At 39.5% G+C, this 17151-nt stretch overlaps 1 protein-coding gene across 1 annotated transcript; it reads right to left on the bottom strand.

Annotated features, from left to right (window-relative positions):
• Positions 1–2375: 2375 nt before the first annotated feature.
• Positions 2376–5409, bottom strand: LOC106727857 (endogenous retrovirus group K member 9 Pol protein-like). Its single transcript, XM_014547948.1, has 4 exons — positions 5182–5409; positions 4921–5070; positions 3441–4465; positions 2376–2723 (listed from the first exon to the last, which is right to left on the bottom strand). The coding sequence occupies exons 1-4, from the start codon at positions 5407–5409 to the stop codon at positions 2648–2650; spliced, it is 1479 nt and encodes a 492-aa protein (XP_014403434.1). The 3' UTR covers positions 2376–2647.
• Between the last annotated feature and the right edge of the window lie 11742 nt (positions 5410–17151).

Genomic DNA, 17151 nt, shown 5'->3' with positions numbered 1-17151 from the left:
ACTACAGTAACATTTTTCTACTAAATGAAAGTTTCTTTTGCTGATTTACTTAGAGTCCTCGGACTTGGCTGCGCAAGACTGGCAGCTAACCAATGCTAACATAGCCAGAAACATGGTTGAGGGAGTAGCTTCCACTTCTTGCTTTTCTACCATCTGCTGGGCCTCAGTTGTTAGCTTCTTCAGCTGACCCCAAGTCAGTGGTTTGGTTGTCCTCGTTGATCTGGCTAGCGGGCGGGGTTGCTGGCGATGGGCTTCCCGAAGCGTCAGCACATTGAACGGCTGGATCAATGGGTCCATCAGGGCCTCGCTTGATGGTGGTGTCAGCATCCGGGGAGGAGTCAGCTGTGCCCTCTGGGTCGGCCGATATGGATGATATGGGGGAAGAAGAAGGTGAGGCGGAGGCGGAGGGCGGTGTGACATGGGGTCGGACTAGATGGTCTGGAATCCACACAGGTGAGTCTATGTCCTGTGGAAATATACAAGCATACCCTCGCCCCCAGGCTAAAAGTACATCATGTCCCTTCCAGGCTCCTGTAAGGAAGTCTCTCCATTTGACGAGGGCTTTAGGTTTAGTTAGATCAGGGTTCCAATGTCTGTACGTCGGGGAATTTCCCTCAGAATCTACACTTAGTATATTAATTACAAATAGAGTATGTTGTAGAACATGATAAGGAGAGGAATATTTAAACTCATTTTTTTGTAATTTTTTAATTTGTGTTTTTAAAGTTTGGTGAGCCCTTTCTACTATTGCTTGGCCTTGAGGATTGTAAGGTATTCCTGTAGTATGTGCGATGCCGAATGTAGAGCATAAGTTTTTAAAAGCTCTAGAGGTATAGGCAGGCCCATTGTCTGTTTTAAGTGCCCTTGGTATTCCTAGGTAGGAAAAACATTGGAATAAATGTTGACTTACATCTTTAAAGGCTTCTCCTGTACGTGCAGAAGCAAGGATAACATGAGAAAAGGTATCAATACAAACATGCACATAGCAAAGTTTGCCAAAAGATGGGACATGAGTAATATCCATCTGCCATAAGTCACAGGGTCTAAGTCCTCTTGGATTAACTCCAGTAGCAGGGCTAGGAAAATGAGTAGGACAATGGCCGCAGTCACGCACAATACTTCGAGCAGCTTCTCTAGATATGCGATAATATAGACGGAGAGCAGAAGCATTTTGATGGTGAATGGCATGAGACCGCCGGGCTTCTTCTAGAGCTGTACAAACTACTGGGCGAGTTAGTAAATCCACCTGATAATTTCCTTTGCTTAAGGGTCCTGGTAGGCAGGAATGAACTCTAATATGTCCAATATAGAAAGCCTTTTCTTGCCTATGAATGTAAGTTTGTAGCTGAGTTAACAAAGAGAAAATGGCTGTTCTTCCTTGTGGGAGAGAGGCGGTCTCAATATGAGGAAATAATTTAACTATATATTGAGAGTCAGTGTACAAGTTAAAGGGAACCTGTTGCAATTGTTCAAAAGCATAAATGACTGCCAAAAGCTCTGTTCTCTGGGCTGACGTCTCTAGGGTTTGTTGAACATGGGTTATTGAGTCAATGATTGTTACTGCCTTACCATTAGAGGAGCCATCTGTGAATACTAAGGAGGCAGGAGGTGATAATGGCTCTTTTGAACATTTAATAGGAAATATAAACGGATGTAGGGAGAGAAATTGCAATATAGGTGATCTTGGCAAATGATGTAAAATTTGTCCTGGGAAGTTACCTATAGCTATTTGCCACTCTTCTTCAAATTGTAATAGTGTGTCTAATTGTTCTCTTTTATAAGTTATTTTTATCTCAGTAACTTCTCTTCCAAAGAGTTCGATACTGCATCGTCTACCTTTGATAATGAGCGTGGCCACTAGGGAAGGATAGGATGGTACAATCTTCCTAGGAGTGACAGGTAAATGTATCCATTCTAATGGTCCTTCCTGCCATAAACATCCTGTAGGAGTATATTTAGTGGCTAGAATAATTAAGGCCCAAGATTTGGAATAATCTAGATACTGTAGTTGCTGTTTATTGATGGCCTGTTCTATTTTTGCTATAGCCTTTTCTCCTTCTACAGTTAATTGTCGGGGAGACTTAGGGTTAGAATCTCCCTTTAAAATGTCAAATAGAGGTTTTAAGTCAAGAGTGGTTATTTTTAGATATGACCTGACCCAGTTGATATCACCTAATAGTTTCTGATAATCATTTAATGTGTTTAAATGATCTTTTCTTAATTGTAAAGGCTGATGGGTGATAGTAGAGGTATGTAAATTCTGCCTAAGTAGGAAAAAGAAGGTTCAGTCTGACTCTTTTCTGGGGCTATTTTTAGACCATGTTCTTCTAAAGCAAAGATGGTCTGTGTAAGAATTTCCTGTAAATTAAGTAGCCCGATCTTTATGAGCTAGTAAAATATCATCCATATAATGAATAAGATATAGATCTGAAAATTTCTTTCTAATAACTTGCAATGCCTGATCTACAAACTTTTGACATAATGTAGGACTATTTTTCATCCCTTGTGTGAGAACCTTCCATTGATATCTCTGATAAGGCTGTTTAAAGTTTTCTGATGGTATGCTGAATTCAAATCTTTGACAATCAGCCAGGTAAAGAGGTATGGTGAAGAAACAATCCTGTAAGTTAATAACAACAACACAATACTACTGTGGAATTGCCACAGGGGAGGGCAATCCAGGTTGTAAGGAGCCCATATCTTCCATGGTGGCATTTATGGCTCTAAGATCTTGCAAAAGTCTCCAATTTCTTTTTTATTACAAATATGGGTGTGTTCCAGGGACTATTTGATGGCTCTATATGTCCCTCTGCTAATTGCTGATCAATTAATTGTTGGGATGTTGATATTTTCTCAGATGTTAAGGGCCATTGCTCAACCCATACTGGTTGTGATGATTTCCAGACTATGGGATCAGCAGTCCTAGGGGCAATGGCCCTAATTATAAATCCTGATATCCAGTGTGAGGTATTAATTCTATAGGATATAGTCTTCCCTGCTCTTTTCTTCCTAATCCCTTTTCTGGATTAAATCCCATGTCTAGCATCTGTGATGTTACTCTATCACTGGGGCTATATAATAGAACTCCCATTTGAGACAAGATATCCCTTCCCCAATCATCCATATAATGAATAAGATATAGATCTGAAAATTTCTTTCTAATAACTTGCAATGCCTGATCTACAAACTTTTGACATAATGTAGGACTATTTTTCATCCCTTGTGGGAGAACCTTCCATTGATATCTCTGATAAGGCTGTTTAAAGTTTTCTGATGGTATGCTGAATGCAAATCTTTGACAATCAGCCGGGTGAAGAGGTATAGTGAAAAAACAATCCTGTAAGTCAATAACAACAACACAATACTCCTGTGGAATTGCCACAGGGGAGGGCAATCCAGGTTGTAAGGAGCCCATATCTTCCATGGTGTCATTTATGGCCCTTAGATCTTGCAAAAGTCTCCACTTGCCTGATTTCTTTTTTATTACAAATATGGGTGTGTTCCAGGGACTATTTGATGGCTCTATATGTCCCTCTGCTAATTGCTGATCAATTAATTGTCGGGCTGCTGCTATTTTCTCAGATGTTAAGGGCCATTGCTCGACCCATACTGGTTGTGATGATTTCCAGACTATGGGATCAGCAGTCCTATGGGCAATGGCCCCAATTATAAATCCTGTCGAGGAGTGTGAGGTATTACTTTCTTTTCCTAAGCCCTTTTCTTGATTAGATCCCGTGTCTAGCATCTGTGATGTTACTCTATCACTGGGGCTATATAATAGAACTCCCATTTGAGACAAGATATCTCTTCCCCATAATGTAAAGGGGATAGTCGTAATTACATAGGGACAGAATGTTCCTGAATGTTGATCTTCATCAGCCCAAGTTAAAATCTGAGAACTCTTTTTTACATTAGATGCCTTGCCTAGTCCTACTAGGGAAGTGGAGGTGGTGTGCGTGGGCCATGAAGAGGGCCAATCCTTCCCTGCTATGCAGGAAACATCTGCTCCTGTATCCAATATACCTTCAATTGGTTTTCCCTGAATTTGTAAAATTTTTGTAGGTCTAGTAGCATGGATTTCTTGTATCCAAAATGCTGCATCACTAGATCCAAAGCCTCCGGCCCCTCTAGCTTCCTGGGTAACAGCTGTCCCTATTTTATGTATTGGTAACAGGAGTAATTGGGCAATTCTCTGGTTGAGCTGAATCTGTATAGTTGTGGTGGGTGGGGAAAGTAAAATCTGTATTTCTCCTGTGAAGTCTGAATCAACAACTCCTGGGATGATTAAGATCCCCTGTAATGGGGTGGAGCTCCGTCCTAATATTAAACCTACAGTTCCCTCAGGCAGTGGCCCAGACACACCTGTAGGAATGGCTGCTACCGGTGAGTCTGGGGTTAGTATGCGTGGGTGGTGGAATGGAGGTCCAATCCTGCACTGCCTGGATTGCCCTGAAGAGGTCACTGACTGATTGAAATTTACAAAGGGGTTGAGGGTTGATGCCCCTATTATTGCAGGAACCTGGGGCTGGCCCCCTCTCAAGTTTCCAGATTGAGGTGATGGGATAGAACCTCCTTGGGAGAGGTTTGGAAAATTTAAAGGCTGACCATTTTTATGGTATTTTGATCTACATACCTTTGCCCAATGGAATTCTTTCTGACATTGGGGACAAACAGTTTTTGGAGGATTAATATTATTCCATGATGTATTTCCAGGCTGTTGAGTAGCTTGCCATCTGGCCTGAGTATTATTATTTTTATTTGGGCATTCTCTGCTAAAGTGCCCAGGTAAGCCACAAGAGTAGCAGTTCATATTTCTTTTATTATCCATATTATTGCTGGCTTGTCCTATGCCCTGTACATATTGAGGATATGTCTCCCCCTTGAGGGCTATACTACACCTTGTATAAATGCAGGACTTACATTGGCACACTGTTTTATAAAATCATTTATAGTTCCTGTTCTGCGAATCAGCCTTAATAAAGCCTGACAGGTGTTGTTAGCATTTTCAAAAGCCAGTTGATTGATTAGGATATCAGCTGCCTCTTCATTAGTGATTACTCGCTTGACTGTCTATATGAGGTGAGAAAGGAAATCCTGATAAGGCTCCTTGACCTTCTGTTTAACCTCTGTAAGGATAGTTGTTTTTCCTGCTGTACAAGGTAGGGATTTCCAGGCATTTACTGCACAACTGGTTACTTTAATAAGTGCCTCTTTGGGCATATACATTTGCTCCTGAGCCGTGATAAAATCACCTTCTCCTAATATCATGTCTAGGGTTATTCCTCCTCTGGATTTTTTGCTAGTGGCTACAGCTCTCTTAGCAAGATCATCATATTCAGTTTTCCATAATAAGTAATCGCCTCCTGAAAGACAGGCTTTACAAACCTGTGACCAATCATAAGGAGTCATCCATTTACTGGCTAGGGCTTCAACCAAGGTTTGTGTTTAAGGAGCTAGAAGTCCATATTCAGAGCAGGCAGATTTTAATTCTTTAAGTACTTTGTAAGGTATAGGCTCCCATGTGGGATCATCCTCACCAAATTCATTCTCATATGCAACTGGGAAGCAGAGTGAGAATTCAAGATCTCCATTAGCTTCTGCTTCTCTTATCACCCTTTGAAATTTAGACATGGAGCTCATAGGAGACAGAGGACCTGGTTTAGGCTTCCTTCCTAATTTAGGGAACCTGTTTTGAATAGGAGGGCTTTTCTCCTCTCTATTGACTGGAAAGGACCAAGGGTCATGTTTATGATACTGCACTGCTGTCTCCTCTAAATCTTTCTGATCTTGGGGTGAAAGGAAATGAGGCTCATTGTATTTATTCTCCTTTCGATCAGTAGGCATAGCTAAATTGCTCTTAAATTGAGCTGGAGATGATAAGGATGTGTCCTCTCTAGGTGGAGCCGAGGGACTATTTAAAGTTTGAGAAAGTTTAACCGTGTCTGCCTCTGGTGCCAAGGTGTCACGAATTAAATTCCAGAGGGAAAAGGTCTTTGCCAGGACCTTCTCAGGTCCATGGAAGCTATAATAAGTCTTTAATTGTTCTCCTACTTTAGTCCAAGTTTCTAAATTAACAGTTCCTTCCTCAGGAAGCCATGGGCATACTTCTTGTATAAAACATTCTGTCTGACTGGGAGTAACCTTAACTCCTCTGCTAGCAAGCATATGTGTTAAAAGATCAATACAGAGTCTTTTTTCTTTAGACTCAGTATGGCACATCTTCTCAATCTAAGTTCTGTACTATCCACCCTCTTACCCTACTTATCCTCTACAGGGGGGTCTGCAGCACCCTACGGTGGAGTCCTATCCATCCCAAGTGTGGGGGTTCCCAATGGGGGGGGCTTACCTAGGGGAATCCTGTTCAGCCTGTGCGGCACCAGATGCCAGGGTCCAGCCCCAGAGGGCCAGGGGTTCCCAAAGGTGTGGACGGAGTCGGCGAAGAATGAAGGACACGGAGACAGCATTCAGATGATCAGCATAGCTCTCTTTAGTATCCGTGGATCTTCCTGTGCCTGGCTGAGGCCACATAGAGAGAGTCTGACTGGGAGTAACCTTAACTCCTCTGCTAGCAAGCATATGTGTTAAAAGATCAATACAGAGTCTTTTTTTCTTTAGACTCAGTATGGCCCATCTTCTCAACCTAAGTTCTGTACTATCCACCCTCTTACCCTACTTATCCTCTACAGGGGGGTCTGCAGCACCCTACGGTGGAGTCCTATCCGTCCCAAGTGTGGGGGTTCCCAATGGGGGGGCTTACCTAGGGGAATGCTGTTCAGCCTGTGCAGCACCAGATGCCGGGGTCCAGCCCCAGAGGGCCAGGGGTTCCCAAAGGTGTGGACGGAGTCGGCGAAGAATGAAGGACACGGAGACAGCATTCAGATGATCAGCATAGCTCTCTTTAGTATCCGTGGATCTTCCTGTGCCTGGCTGAGGCCACATAGAGAGATCCAGAGGCAAGCTGAGCCTTTATTTTATAGTCAGAGGTAAATAAAGTAGTGGTTACCATAGTTACACTGTTCTTGTGAGTTTCACTTGTTTTGGCAGCAGTTCCTGCATCTCCCTCAGCCCATTAGCTTCCCAGATAAGATCTAAGGAGTGTCATAAGGTCAAGCCTAATTATGCTAAGAGGACTGTGCCCTCTAAGCTGGGACTTATTTGTGACTTTGCCAACAGGTCAGTCTGAGGCTTAACCCTATAGCTGCTCCCCACATTAACTAACACAGATGGCCACCAAAAAGGTGACTTATCAAAGGGTGTATAGCAAATGGTGCTGTTAAGTCCTCTTCTGTGAAATCATGCATGTCATGCATTGTATCTGCCTGGGTACATAAAAGAATGAAGTTTCTGTCTGTTTTTGCAATCATATGAGCGAGTTGTGTGAGACACCAGCCCAGTCTGGTTTGGTGTTCACAGAATAATAGAGCTCTTTTTTTAAATTTGCTCCATTGGTGGAGATTTCCTAGAAGTTGCAGGATATCTTCCTTTTAATTTTTTCTTGACACTCTGACTTTACTTATGTCTCTCACATTTGCTTTCCTTCCATCCCCCACCCGCAACAGTAATTTGCTCCAGGCTCACTTTGCTCAAGTGTCTAGGAGACTGCACAACGTGTCCACCACCAGAACCATGATTCCCAGCATTCCTGGTGGTTTCCGCGCTCTCAGCTTCCACTTCCGGTCCAGGGGCTGCAGAAACTGAAAGAACTGGCCCCCAGTGGGGCTGACAGGACCGGGGACTCCAGCGGGGCTGAGGGGACTGGGTGCCAATATCTTTGTGACAGAGTGACAGTTAATTTGCATATCACCCTTTTATTAGATAGGATTGCAAATATTAACATTTGTATTTTTAATTTCCTATTATTTCCTTTGCAATTTTCTCCTTATTTTGGTCTTCTACTGGATTAATAAAGTGTTTGATCCTCCTGTTTCACCCTTCCACTTGTTTGGGAGCTATAGATCATAGTCTTTTAATGATTACCAATATACATTTTTAAAGCAAAGCCTAAAGTTGCTCAGAGTTTTAATCTCCTCCCACTGAATACTTTCTATTATTATTTAGAGCCTCAATGTTACCTTTTATAACACTAAAAACTTTTCTAATATCAGTAATTAATATACTATCTTTTATTTCTGTCAACATCTGTGCTCACTATTATCTTGCATTCCATAATTCTCTGGGTCCATTTTTTTGAAAGTTTACCCTACTTCTTTCTAATTATAAAATGTCTATTTATGCCTTTTAATAGTTTTTCCAAGAATAAAATTCTAGATTGAGAGTTAATTTCTCTCAGGTCACAAAGACAATTCTGTTTTCTACCATCCACTGTAATAATGACAAGTTTGCAGTCTCTAGTGCTCCTTTGCATTGAATTTGTCTCTCATCTTTGGTAGCTGTTAATATTTGCCTCTTTATTCTTGATATTCAGTTTCACTACATTGTACACTAATTTTTATTCATTCTACTTGTAAATAGTTTACTTTTATTCTGAGGAATCATGCTACCTTACAATACTGGAAATCTCATCTCCTCTTTCTTCAAATACTATTCCTCCATTCCCCTGTTGTGACTCCTACTAGGCATGTATTGGGGAACTTGTACCACTCACTATAAAAATCCCTACTACTAGCCACAAGGTTGTACTAATATTTCTCCATCATTCATAATGAAAATTAAGATAAATATAAATAGTGAAGTGCTTAACTATTATTTTATTAAAGCAAATCCTAAGTCAAAAAATGTATTGAATAACATTATTTAAACTAGGAGCATTTAGATGATAAGATTACTGAAAAATCCCATTTATTATACCATAAGGCTAAAAATATAATCACACATAGAATTTAATATACTAAAAATCATAGAAATTATTGAAATCTGACATTTATGTGACAATAACATTACTATTCAAGACTATGATTTCAAACTAGTTATGTGAATTCTCTACCTTTTCAATCCTGAAGTCATTAATAAACTAGATACATGCTTACAGTACAGCAGTATGATTCTATTGTATATATACATGTATATTACAATCCTACAGTAAAATGACACCCTCCAGCAGCTCTTATTTGCTTAAGTTTTCAACAATTATTTCATAACAATTTACTACACATCAATTATCACTATCTGATATACTGTTTGTCTTTTTCCTCTAAAATGTTAAATCCATGAAATTGGAGGTTTAGTCTTTTTTTTTTTTTTTGGTTATTACTGTATCACTGAAAAATTTCCTTGCATATAGTAGTTAAACATTTGATGAGTGTAAGCTCATATATTTTCATATGTTCCAGATTTTAATTTGAGTTAAAATTGAGCAAGACAATAAAAATATGTCAAATAGAAGCATTGTAGGTATGTTTTGGGCCCAGATTGATGATAGAGATTGAGGAGTGGAGTGTGTGACTAAAGATGGTTGCAAATTAGGCAATACTACCAAACAGAGGACCCAACCCGTGTACTTGTTCTCATCACAGCTTTGTTTAATTGTGGAAAGATAGAGTAAGAAAGCTAGCCAAAAGGTTGAGAGTTTACTAACACAATCAGGATTAAGTCTGGATGCTTAGCTACAAGCATATGAATAATCTGGTAGATGACTACTCAAATGCAAACACAGTATATAGGGTTCATCTTAAGACAGACCTCAATTACATCCAAACTCCTTAGCATGGCAGACAAGGCCCTTCACCTTCTGGTCTCTACAATGAGCCTCTCTATAATCATTTCATTTTTGTTCTACTCCATATTCCATCCATTGTGAACTAATCACACTTCTCTGAACTAGATTTTCTTATTGCTTACAGGCTTTCGCCTGCTCCTTTTCTTCTGCAGACTATCACACACCCCTGCCCCCCTTAAGTCTCCTGCCTTTCTCCTACTTTTCCTTCAGGTCTTTGCTTAAACCTGGGTGTTCAAAGGAAGTGTTCTCTGCTTCCCACGATCAGATAGGACACCTTTTTGATGTGTCCCCTTAGCACCTACTTATCCCTATCTAGTATTTATCATACAGTTTTGAAATTGCCATTTTCATGGTCATCTCCCCAACTAAGGAGTATGATCCTCAAAGACAGAGTCTGGGTTATGTTCACAGATGTATTCCAGCACTTAGCACAACAACTAACACATAGAGGGTACTCAGTAAATGGTTATTGAATAAATGATGAGTAAATGAGTGACAGATGAATGAATGTGAACAGATCCAAGAAGGCATCTGAGTTATAGGCAGCCTAAGGAGGCATGATTATTCAGTTAGTAAAGTCTCAGACCTACAAGAAAGGGTATGTGTTTGACTCAGGAGTCAGAGGAGAACAGGAGGCCTTGGTATCATGCTTAGTTCTGTTTAGTAATGTTTAGACAAAGGCAGGTTAAGGCTATGGCAGGGTAAAACGGTCAAGTAGCCGGTCTGTCTATGGAAAATCCAGCCTTCCCTTTCTGATGCTTTCCCCAAACCCAGTTGTGGAAGTCCCTGGTTTAATTTGACTCCAGACAACAAGTTCCCTCCTACTCTTTCTCCTTTCTACAATACCAGCTCTCTAGACATCTTATCTGTGAAATCTTAGGTACTGACTGGTAAAGAAGGAGTCATGGATTTTAACTGCAGGATGTTCTCAGAAATTCTGGCATTGTTGCCCACAAGAAGCTACTCTGCTACTAGTCAAACGGTTGTGGGTTTCATCAATCACTAAGTGGAGAACCAGAGCACCTCCCAGGAGTACACAACATCAGCCTGAGAAAGTACTGAGTTGTTAAGAAGTAGTACCTGCTCTAATTTCAGTGGGTTGGATCCACTGTTTTAGCGATGCTCAAATCATATGTATACATTTCCCACCAACTGGAATCTATTATCTCTCTTTTGAGCCAGCTGTTCTCTGGGCTTTGTTCCCTATAGTGGAAGGGAGACTTTGAAATTATATATTTTAAATCCTACATCCTCAGAAATCTATATTGATACTTTAATAAAGGGATTCATGTATCCTCAAAGAACCCATCTGTGACAAAAGTATGTTTGGATATACTAATGCACTCGTAATAAATATATAAAGCTGCACAACAGAGTAAGAGTCCTGGTAGCCTGTTATTTACAGTAATTGTAGATTGTGAGTAGACATTTTAAGGAGCAGCTTACAAGTTAGTTGTATTTTCTGGTGGTAATTGCCTCCCACCAACATCAGTCAGTTCAGCAGTTTAAATGCAAGAGTTAGGTGTCCCAAAATCAACAGTCTTATATTATAAATAAATCTCTGATGAATGCATAAATGTTTAAATATTTCTCCCCGATCTCAAAGACAGCCTTAAATGTGCAATTTTTATGCATTAAAATATCTTCCAGAGAAAGTAAAAACAACAACAAAAAGCAAAAACAATGATCTTGGAAGTCTCTGTTCACTGGGGGAAATCACCACCCCCTGGGGAAAAAAACTCCAGCAACCACAGAGTTAAGTGTGCTCTCTTCAATCCAGGAGGGAAGGCTATTTGTTCTAATGCAGCCCATTTATTTTGTTTTTAAAATAACACTCACAGGGAAGACTTTTATGGCAACAGAGCAGTGTTAATGCTTTTGGGTGGGACTGCCTAGGAGTCCTGTAACAGAACATATAACTGAAAAAATGTGGTAGTGTCAGCTAGGAATGCTGAAAAAAGAACAATCCACGCCAGAAGGAGATACTCATTTTTTTGGAATGCTCACTCAAAGACATTGTGTGTCTCGATGAGTATTGGAACATAGATGTTCCAATCAGTGGAACATTTTTTTGACATTATGAAAGTACCCATTGAAAGTATTAACATAAATTTAGGTGCTGACCATCCACTTGCTAGATTCATTATTTTGTGAAGTCCTAAAGTTTTATTTGTGTCTGGTTAAAAATGGAAGTATATTAGAAGTCTCTGTTCTATTCTCATTATATCCATGTATTTTAACATATTACATCAATCACCCACCTGAGTTTAAGAGTAAAATTTATAGTCAGAATTCTATCATCTGTATTTAAAATATGAAATAACATGTCTATATACATACAGTTCTTTATTCCTATTCAAAATAGCCATTGGTAACCAACTTATCACTGAATCCTATAGAATGTTCATTGTCAAAAAAATAACTGCTTCTGCTGAAAATTTTTTCTCAGTATTTTTCTGAATATAATGTCTATTTTGCTTCTAATTATTTTCATATCTTCAGCTGCTGCCATTGCATTTCCATCTCTTGAAAGGAACCAGAGAAATACGGTTTCCTCTGTGGCTAAGTGGGGAAATGTCTGCCAAGAATGCTGAAGTTCTGGTGAAGGTCACTAACTACTACAAAATGGGCTAAGTGCAATAAATAAGAATGTTGGAGTACACAAATAAATAGCCAATGGCAATGGCATTTTGTGGAGAAATGTGATATTATATAATATCACATCTAGACATCGAGGATTGTAGTGAAATACCTCCAAAAGGCATGCAGCAAGTCTGTGGTTAGATGAAGACCAACTCAAAGCTCAGTGTTCCAAAATAATCCTGACAAAGAGTTGATATGGGTTGCATATATTAGACCCCCTGGTACAGCTCATAGTCACAGGCTAGAAACTTTCCACCTGGCTCTCATTAAAAATCCTTTGAACAAGAGGGAAAACCAGGTCCATACAGTCTATTCTCTTGAATGCAAATGATCACCTATAACTGACCTTCAGACTCATAGCTTGTCAAAATATGGGGCAAATTCCCTCTACATGTCCACTGAAGATGCTTACAATGCCTAGGATATTAATTCTGGTCCAGGAAAAGTTTACGTTTTAGTGGGCGGAGATGAAACAGAGGGGGTAGTTTGGAGGAGGTCTGTGACATGCCAGTGCACAAACATTTCTTTTTTAAACAAGAATAACTTATACCTAAGGAAGGAGCTCTGAGGAACTTTAATAAGCATCTGGGAAGAAGAAAAGTTTCCTGAAGCAGATCAGAAATGACTGGGGTGAGGCCATAGGATGCTAATTGACCCTCTAATCGCCAGTTTTTTTTTTTTTTTTTTTTTTGCCAGGGAATGAGCAAGATTCCTTTCCCAAAGGTGTTAGCAAATTCTTTTGATTTTAAAAATAGAACCAATTTCCCTGCCTTTCTTCTTTGACTAAGGCAGGCTACCACATAGACTTGAGGTTAATCAGATGACAGCATTTCTTCTTTGAGTTTAGAATTCTCTCCCTCCATGCTTTATAATCTAGTTGTTTGTTTTTGTTGTTGTTGTTGTTACTAGTGGAAGCAAATCAAAGAGAAGAGAAAAACATGCCTTTAGGAATAAATGGGATAGCTCTCTTTTGCAAATATTATTGCTATGTCCCAGAATAGAAAACTGGGTAACTTATTCCAAAGTTACAACCTCTCGGGATCTCTTCTAGTTCCAGTTTGACCAACTGTCCTGTGCTGCCTTTGCCTGGCTCTGTCCGGGGCTTCTGATACCCAGGCCTGACCACTATGGGACCTTCTGAGTGCCGCTGAGTCACGTTCAAGCCTGAAGTATGTGGAATGGACTCCTAGTGGGGGGAAACTTTAACCAATGAGATAGGAGGTTGATCCACTTTCTTCCCCTGGACTGACTGGCTTGAAATGCTGTTCATACACCTCATAGGACAGTACAGCGGGATCAAACAAGCAGTTGCACAGAGCATCACAGAACTAGGTAACACCTTGCATTGGTTCTCTCTCTTTCCTTGCTTCACTCCCCTTGTCCCTCACAGTGCTTCCTGGGGTTGCACTCCCTAATAGGCTTAAGTCTTTCATCTTGGTTTCTACTTTTCCTGAAAAGCCAAGCTAAAACACAATTTTCTAGGAAAAACATTCTGTAGTTCCCTTGGAAGAATAAGCCATGATAAATAGTGTTTAATTCTTTTATGAATATAAAACATGATAAAGAACTATCCCAATCAAACATTAGCATATTGTAAAATGGCAGTGATTGAATTAGTATGTATTTAATGCAAAGAAAACTAAGCAGAAAATTCAGTTAAATAGAGTAATTCAGAATAAGATGCCTAATGTGTGTCTGGCCCCATACTATGCACTGTACATGAATGTCTCACTTAATCCTCACAATAACCCTGTTTAGTAGGTATCATTTATGTCATCATTTTCTAAATTAAACAACCTAAGGCCTAGAGACGTTTCCAGATTCACCCAACTAGTATGTTGCAGAGGCAGGATTTGAGCATTTTAATAATAGAAAAATATTTAGTAATATTTAGTAAAAAATAAACATATAAATTATATTTACAATCCACAGATGATAAAATGTTAAAATGCATAGATAAAACAATTAGAAGAAAATAAAGCAGACTCTTAGGTGTTTCCAGATTGGAATTGAGGACAACTTTTTTTCTCTTTCTCTTTACCTTTTTGTACTGTGGCAGACACCATGCTATATGTTCACTAACCATTTCACTCTTGCTCTTGGGTACACAAGAAGTCTGCATTTCCAGACATGTAGACTCTTTCATGTATGGTTGGTCATATGATTCATTCTGGCCATTGGAATATGGGCAACAGTAGGTATGCCACTTCTGGACCTGCCCCTGGCTGACTGCAGAGGATCTGGCAGATGAATCCAACGTCCCAAAGGATTCCAAGGCCCCAGAAGACAGTGGAGCCTCTAGATCAGTGGTTCTCAACCTTCTTAATGCCGCGACCCTTTAATACAGTTCCTCATGTTGTGGTGACTCCCAACCATAAAATTATTTTCATTGCTACTTCATAACTGTAATTTTGCTACTGTTATGAATCATAATGTAAATATCTGATATGCAGGATGTATTTTCATTGTTACAAATTGAACATAATTAAAGCATAGTGATTAATCACAAAACAGTATGTAATTATATATGTGTTTTCTGATGGTCTTAGGCGACCCCTGTGAAAGGGTCGTTCGACCCCCAAAGGGGTCGCGACCCACAGGTTGAGAACTGCTTCTCTAGATGAAAGAAACTAAATCCCTAGTTGCTGCTAGAAGAAGAGCAACCAACCAGTAGGACCATGACATAAAATAAATAAATCCTTTATTATATTTATTTCTCATTGAACCTACTGAGATTCAGGATTGTTTGTATAACTGTTATTTTAATTATCTTAATATATGTACTTTTCACTTTTAAAAATAAAAATTAATTCAAACAAAATAAATGTATGTTAGATTTTTGGCTCAACATTTCCAAATTTAGTCAGTGATTTTAGTTTTCTTAACTCCCTTGAAATTCTATGACCCCCACTCAAGGCACTAATAACAATGGCAGCAATAACAACAACAACAATAACTAACTCCCTTCAGGTGTACATCTCTATGAATTTGGTAATTGTATATAGTCATGTAACTACGATCAAGATCTAGAACATTTCCATCACCCCAAAAAGTTTCTTTGTGTTATTTTGTGTTGATTACCTTCCCAAAATCCTTCCCGAGGCAACTGCTGACTTGCTACACTCTATTTTGCCTTTCCCAGAGTTTCATAAATATGGAATGACATAATACATAATCTTTCATCATCAACTTCTTTTGTTTAACCTAATGGTTTTGAGATTCATCCATGTTGCTGCACATATCGATATTTTGATCTCTTTAATTGCTGAGTTCCCCTTCTTGTCAGTATTGAGTCTCCTGAATTCTAGTTGTATACCCACAGACCAGTTAGAGATAACATTCTCCAGGGGTGGCTGCAAAATTAAATTTACTCCAATGAGAGGTGGGCAAAAATAAAATATGTGAATTCCGAGTTACCTCCTTAATAGCAAGTCATGCTGAATTTCTTCTTCCTGATGGCTGCAAAATGTGATGACTACAGCAATCATGGAAGCCACATGTTTAGAGTGGCAGAGCGTCCCGTTGCCCTGGACACGCTCACCTATGGATTGCTACAGGGGAAATAAACATATTTCTATCTTAAGCCTCTGAATTTTGGATCTCTTTGTATAGTAGCTAAGTAATTAGCCTAACAAATGAACTCCCCATGAAGCAGAGGCTATTTTTTAATTAATCTTTGTAACCTCACCATGACTTAGCTTGGTGGTTTAGATTGAGTAAACTTTCAGTAGCTATTTACTGGGATGAATATTGAAAAAATGGATAAATGGATCCCATCTGTGAGCAATGTTAGCCCTTGGAGAAATATTTTAAAACTTAAAATCCTACATAACATTTATTTTTTCAGTGATATCAGGTGAAATATGTTCTGCCAGATTTGACCTTGACACATCATAATATGCCTAAAATTAAAGTTGGTAATGTAAAAAGTACAAAAATGAAATCAATACTGTTGTAATAACCTGATTATTAATTAACAGGAAAGGAGGAAAGGGAAGGCCAGATAATATGGGCATGCCATTTGTGCTAGGAAGTTGCAGTTTAACATTCTCCAGGTCTGTTCCCCACAGATCAATGGGGGAAGGGACAGGACAACAGATGCATGCCCAGTAAGGTCTGGCTAAGGTGGGAAAGTGTTTGTTAGTCAGTCACACCTGGGAGCAGGTCATTGGCCAGAATAGGTATAGACAGTGCAAGGGTGTGAAATCTGAGATATATAAGCTCCTGAACAAAGAGAGTTCCCTCTCTTGGCCCTTTTGTGCTCCTGGCTCTCTTGTTACAGGAGGCACACTTCCCTGTATTTGCCCACATAGCCCACAGCCATGTGGATCCCACACACAATGGACTAATGGATTACAACTAGCCTGATGCTTTGCCGGACTCAGCTCCACCATGGAATATAAACTCTGGACGCTGCCTTTGCTTTTAGCTCTGCTGAATCCCTAGTTGCACATTTTCTAGGACTAGTTTAAGGGAAATGGGACTTTTGAAACTGAGGGATATAACACAAATAAAAATCACTCATGCGAGTCTTAGAAAATTATTTTTCTCAAGGTAGCATAAGAACCCCACTCCCACTATCAATGGAGACATTCCATCTGTTCAATGTTCCGATAACAGAATGAGTCTTACAGATAACACCTATATAATAATGCTTTATTTTTTCAGTTTTAAAGTATAGTCAAACCTCAGTTCTCAAACGTCTCCCACCTTGAACAATTCGGTTCTTGACCAAGTTGTTCACAGAAAAATGTCTCGGTTGTGGAACAAAACTTCAATTTTTGACCTGAAAACCCTTTCATGCTAAGACCTCATCATAACAAAAAGTATCT

Source organism: Myotis brandtii, unplaced genomic scaffold (genome assembly GCF_000412655.1).
Source record: "Myotis brandtii unplaced genomic scaffold, ASM41265v1 scaffold49, whole genome shotgun sequence".
In the NCBI taxonomy this organism is placed as follows: Eukaryota; Metazoa; Chordata; class Mammalia; order Chiroptera; family Vespertilionidae; genus Myotis; species Myotis brandtii.
This window is presented reverse-complemented; position numbering and strand designations above follow the sequence as displayed.

Coding starts and splice junctions, on each gene's coding strand:
- LOC106727857 (XM_014547948.1), bottom strand. CDS start 5,409: ATGACTCCTTATGATTGGTCACAGGTTTGTAAAGCCTGTCTTTCAGGA. Junction 5,071..5,181: donor TTAAAGTAACCAGTTGTGCA/GTAAATGCCTGG, acceptor CACCTCATATAG/ACAGTCAAGCGAGTAATCAC. Junction 4,466..4,920: donor TTATAAAACAGTGTGCCAAT/GTAAGTCCTGCA, acceptor AATTTCAATCAG/TCAGTGACCTCTTCAGGGCA.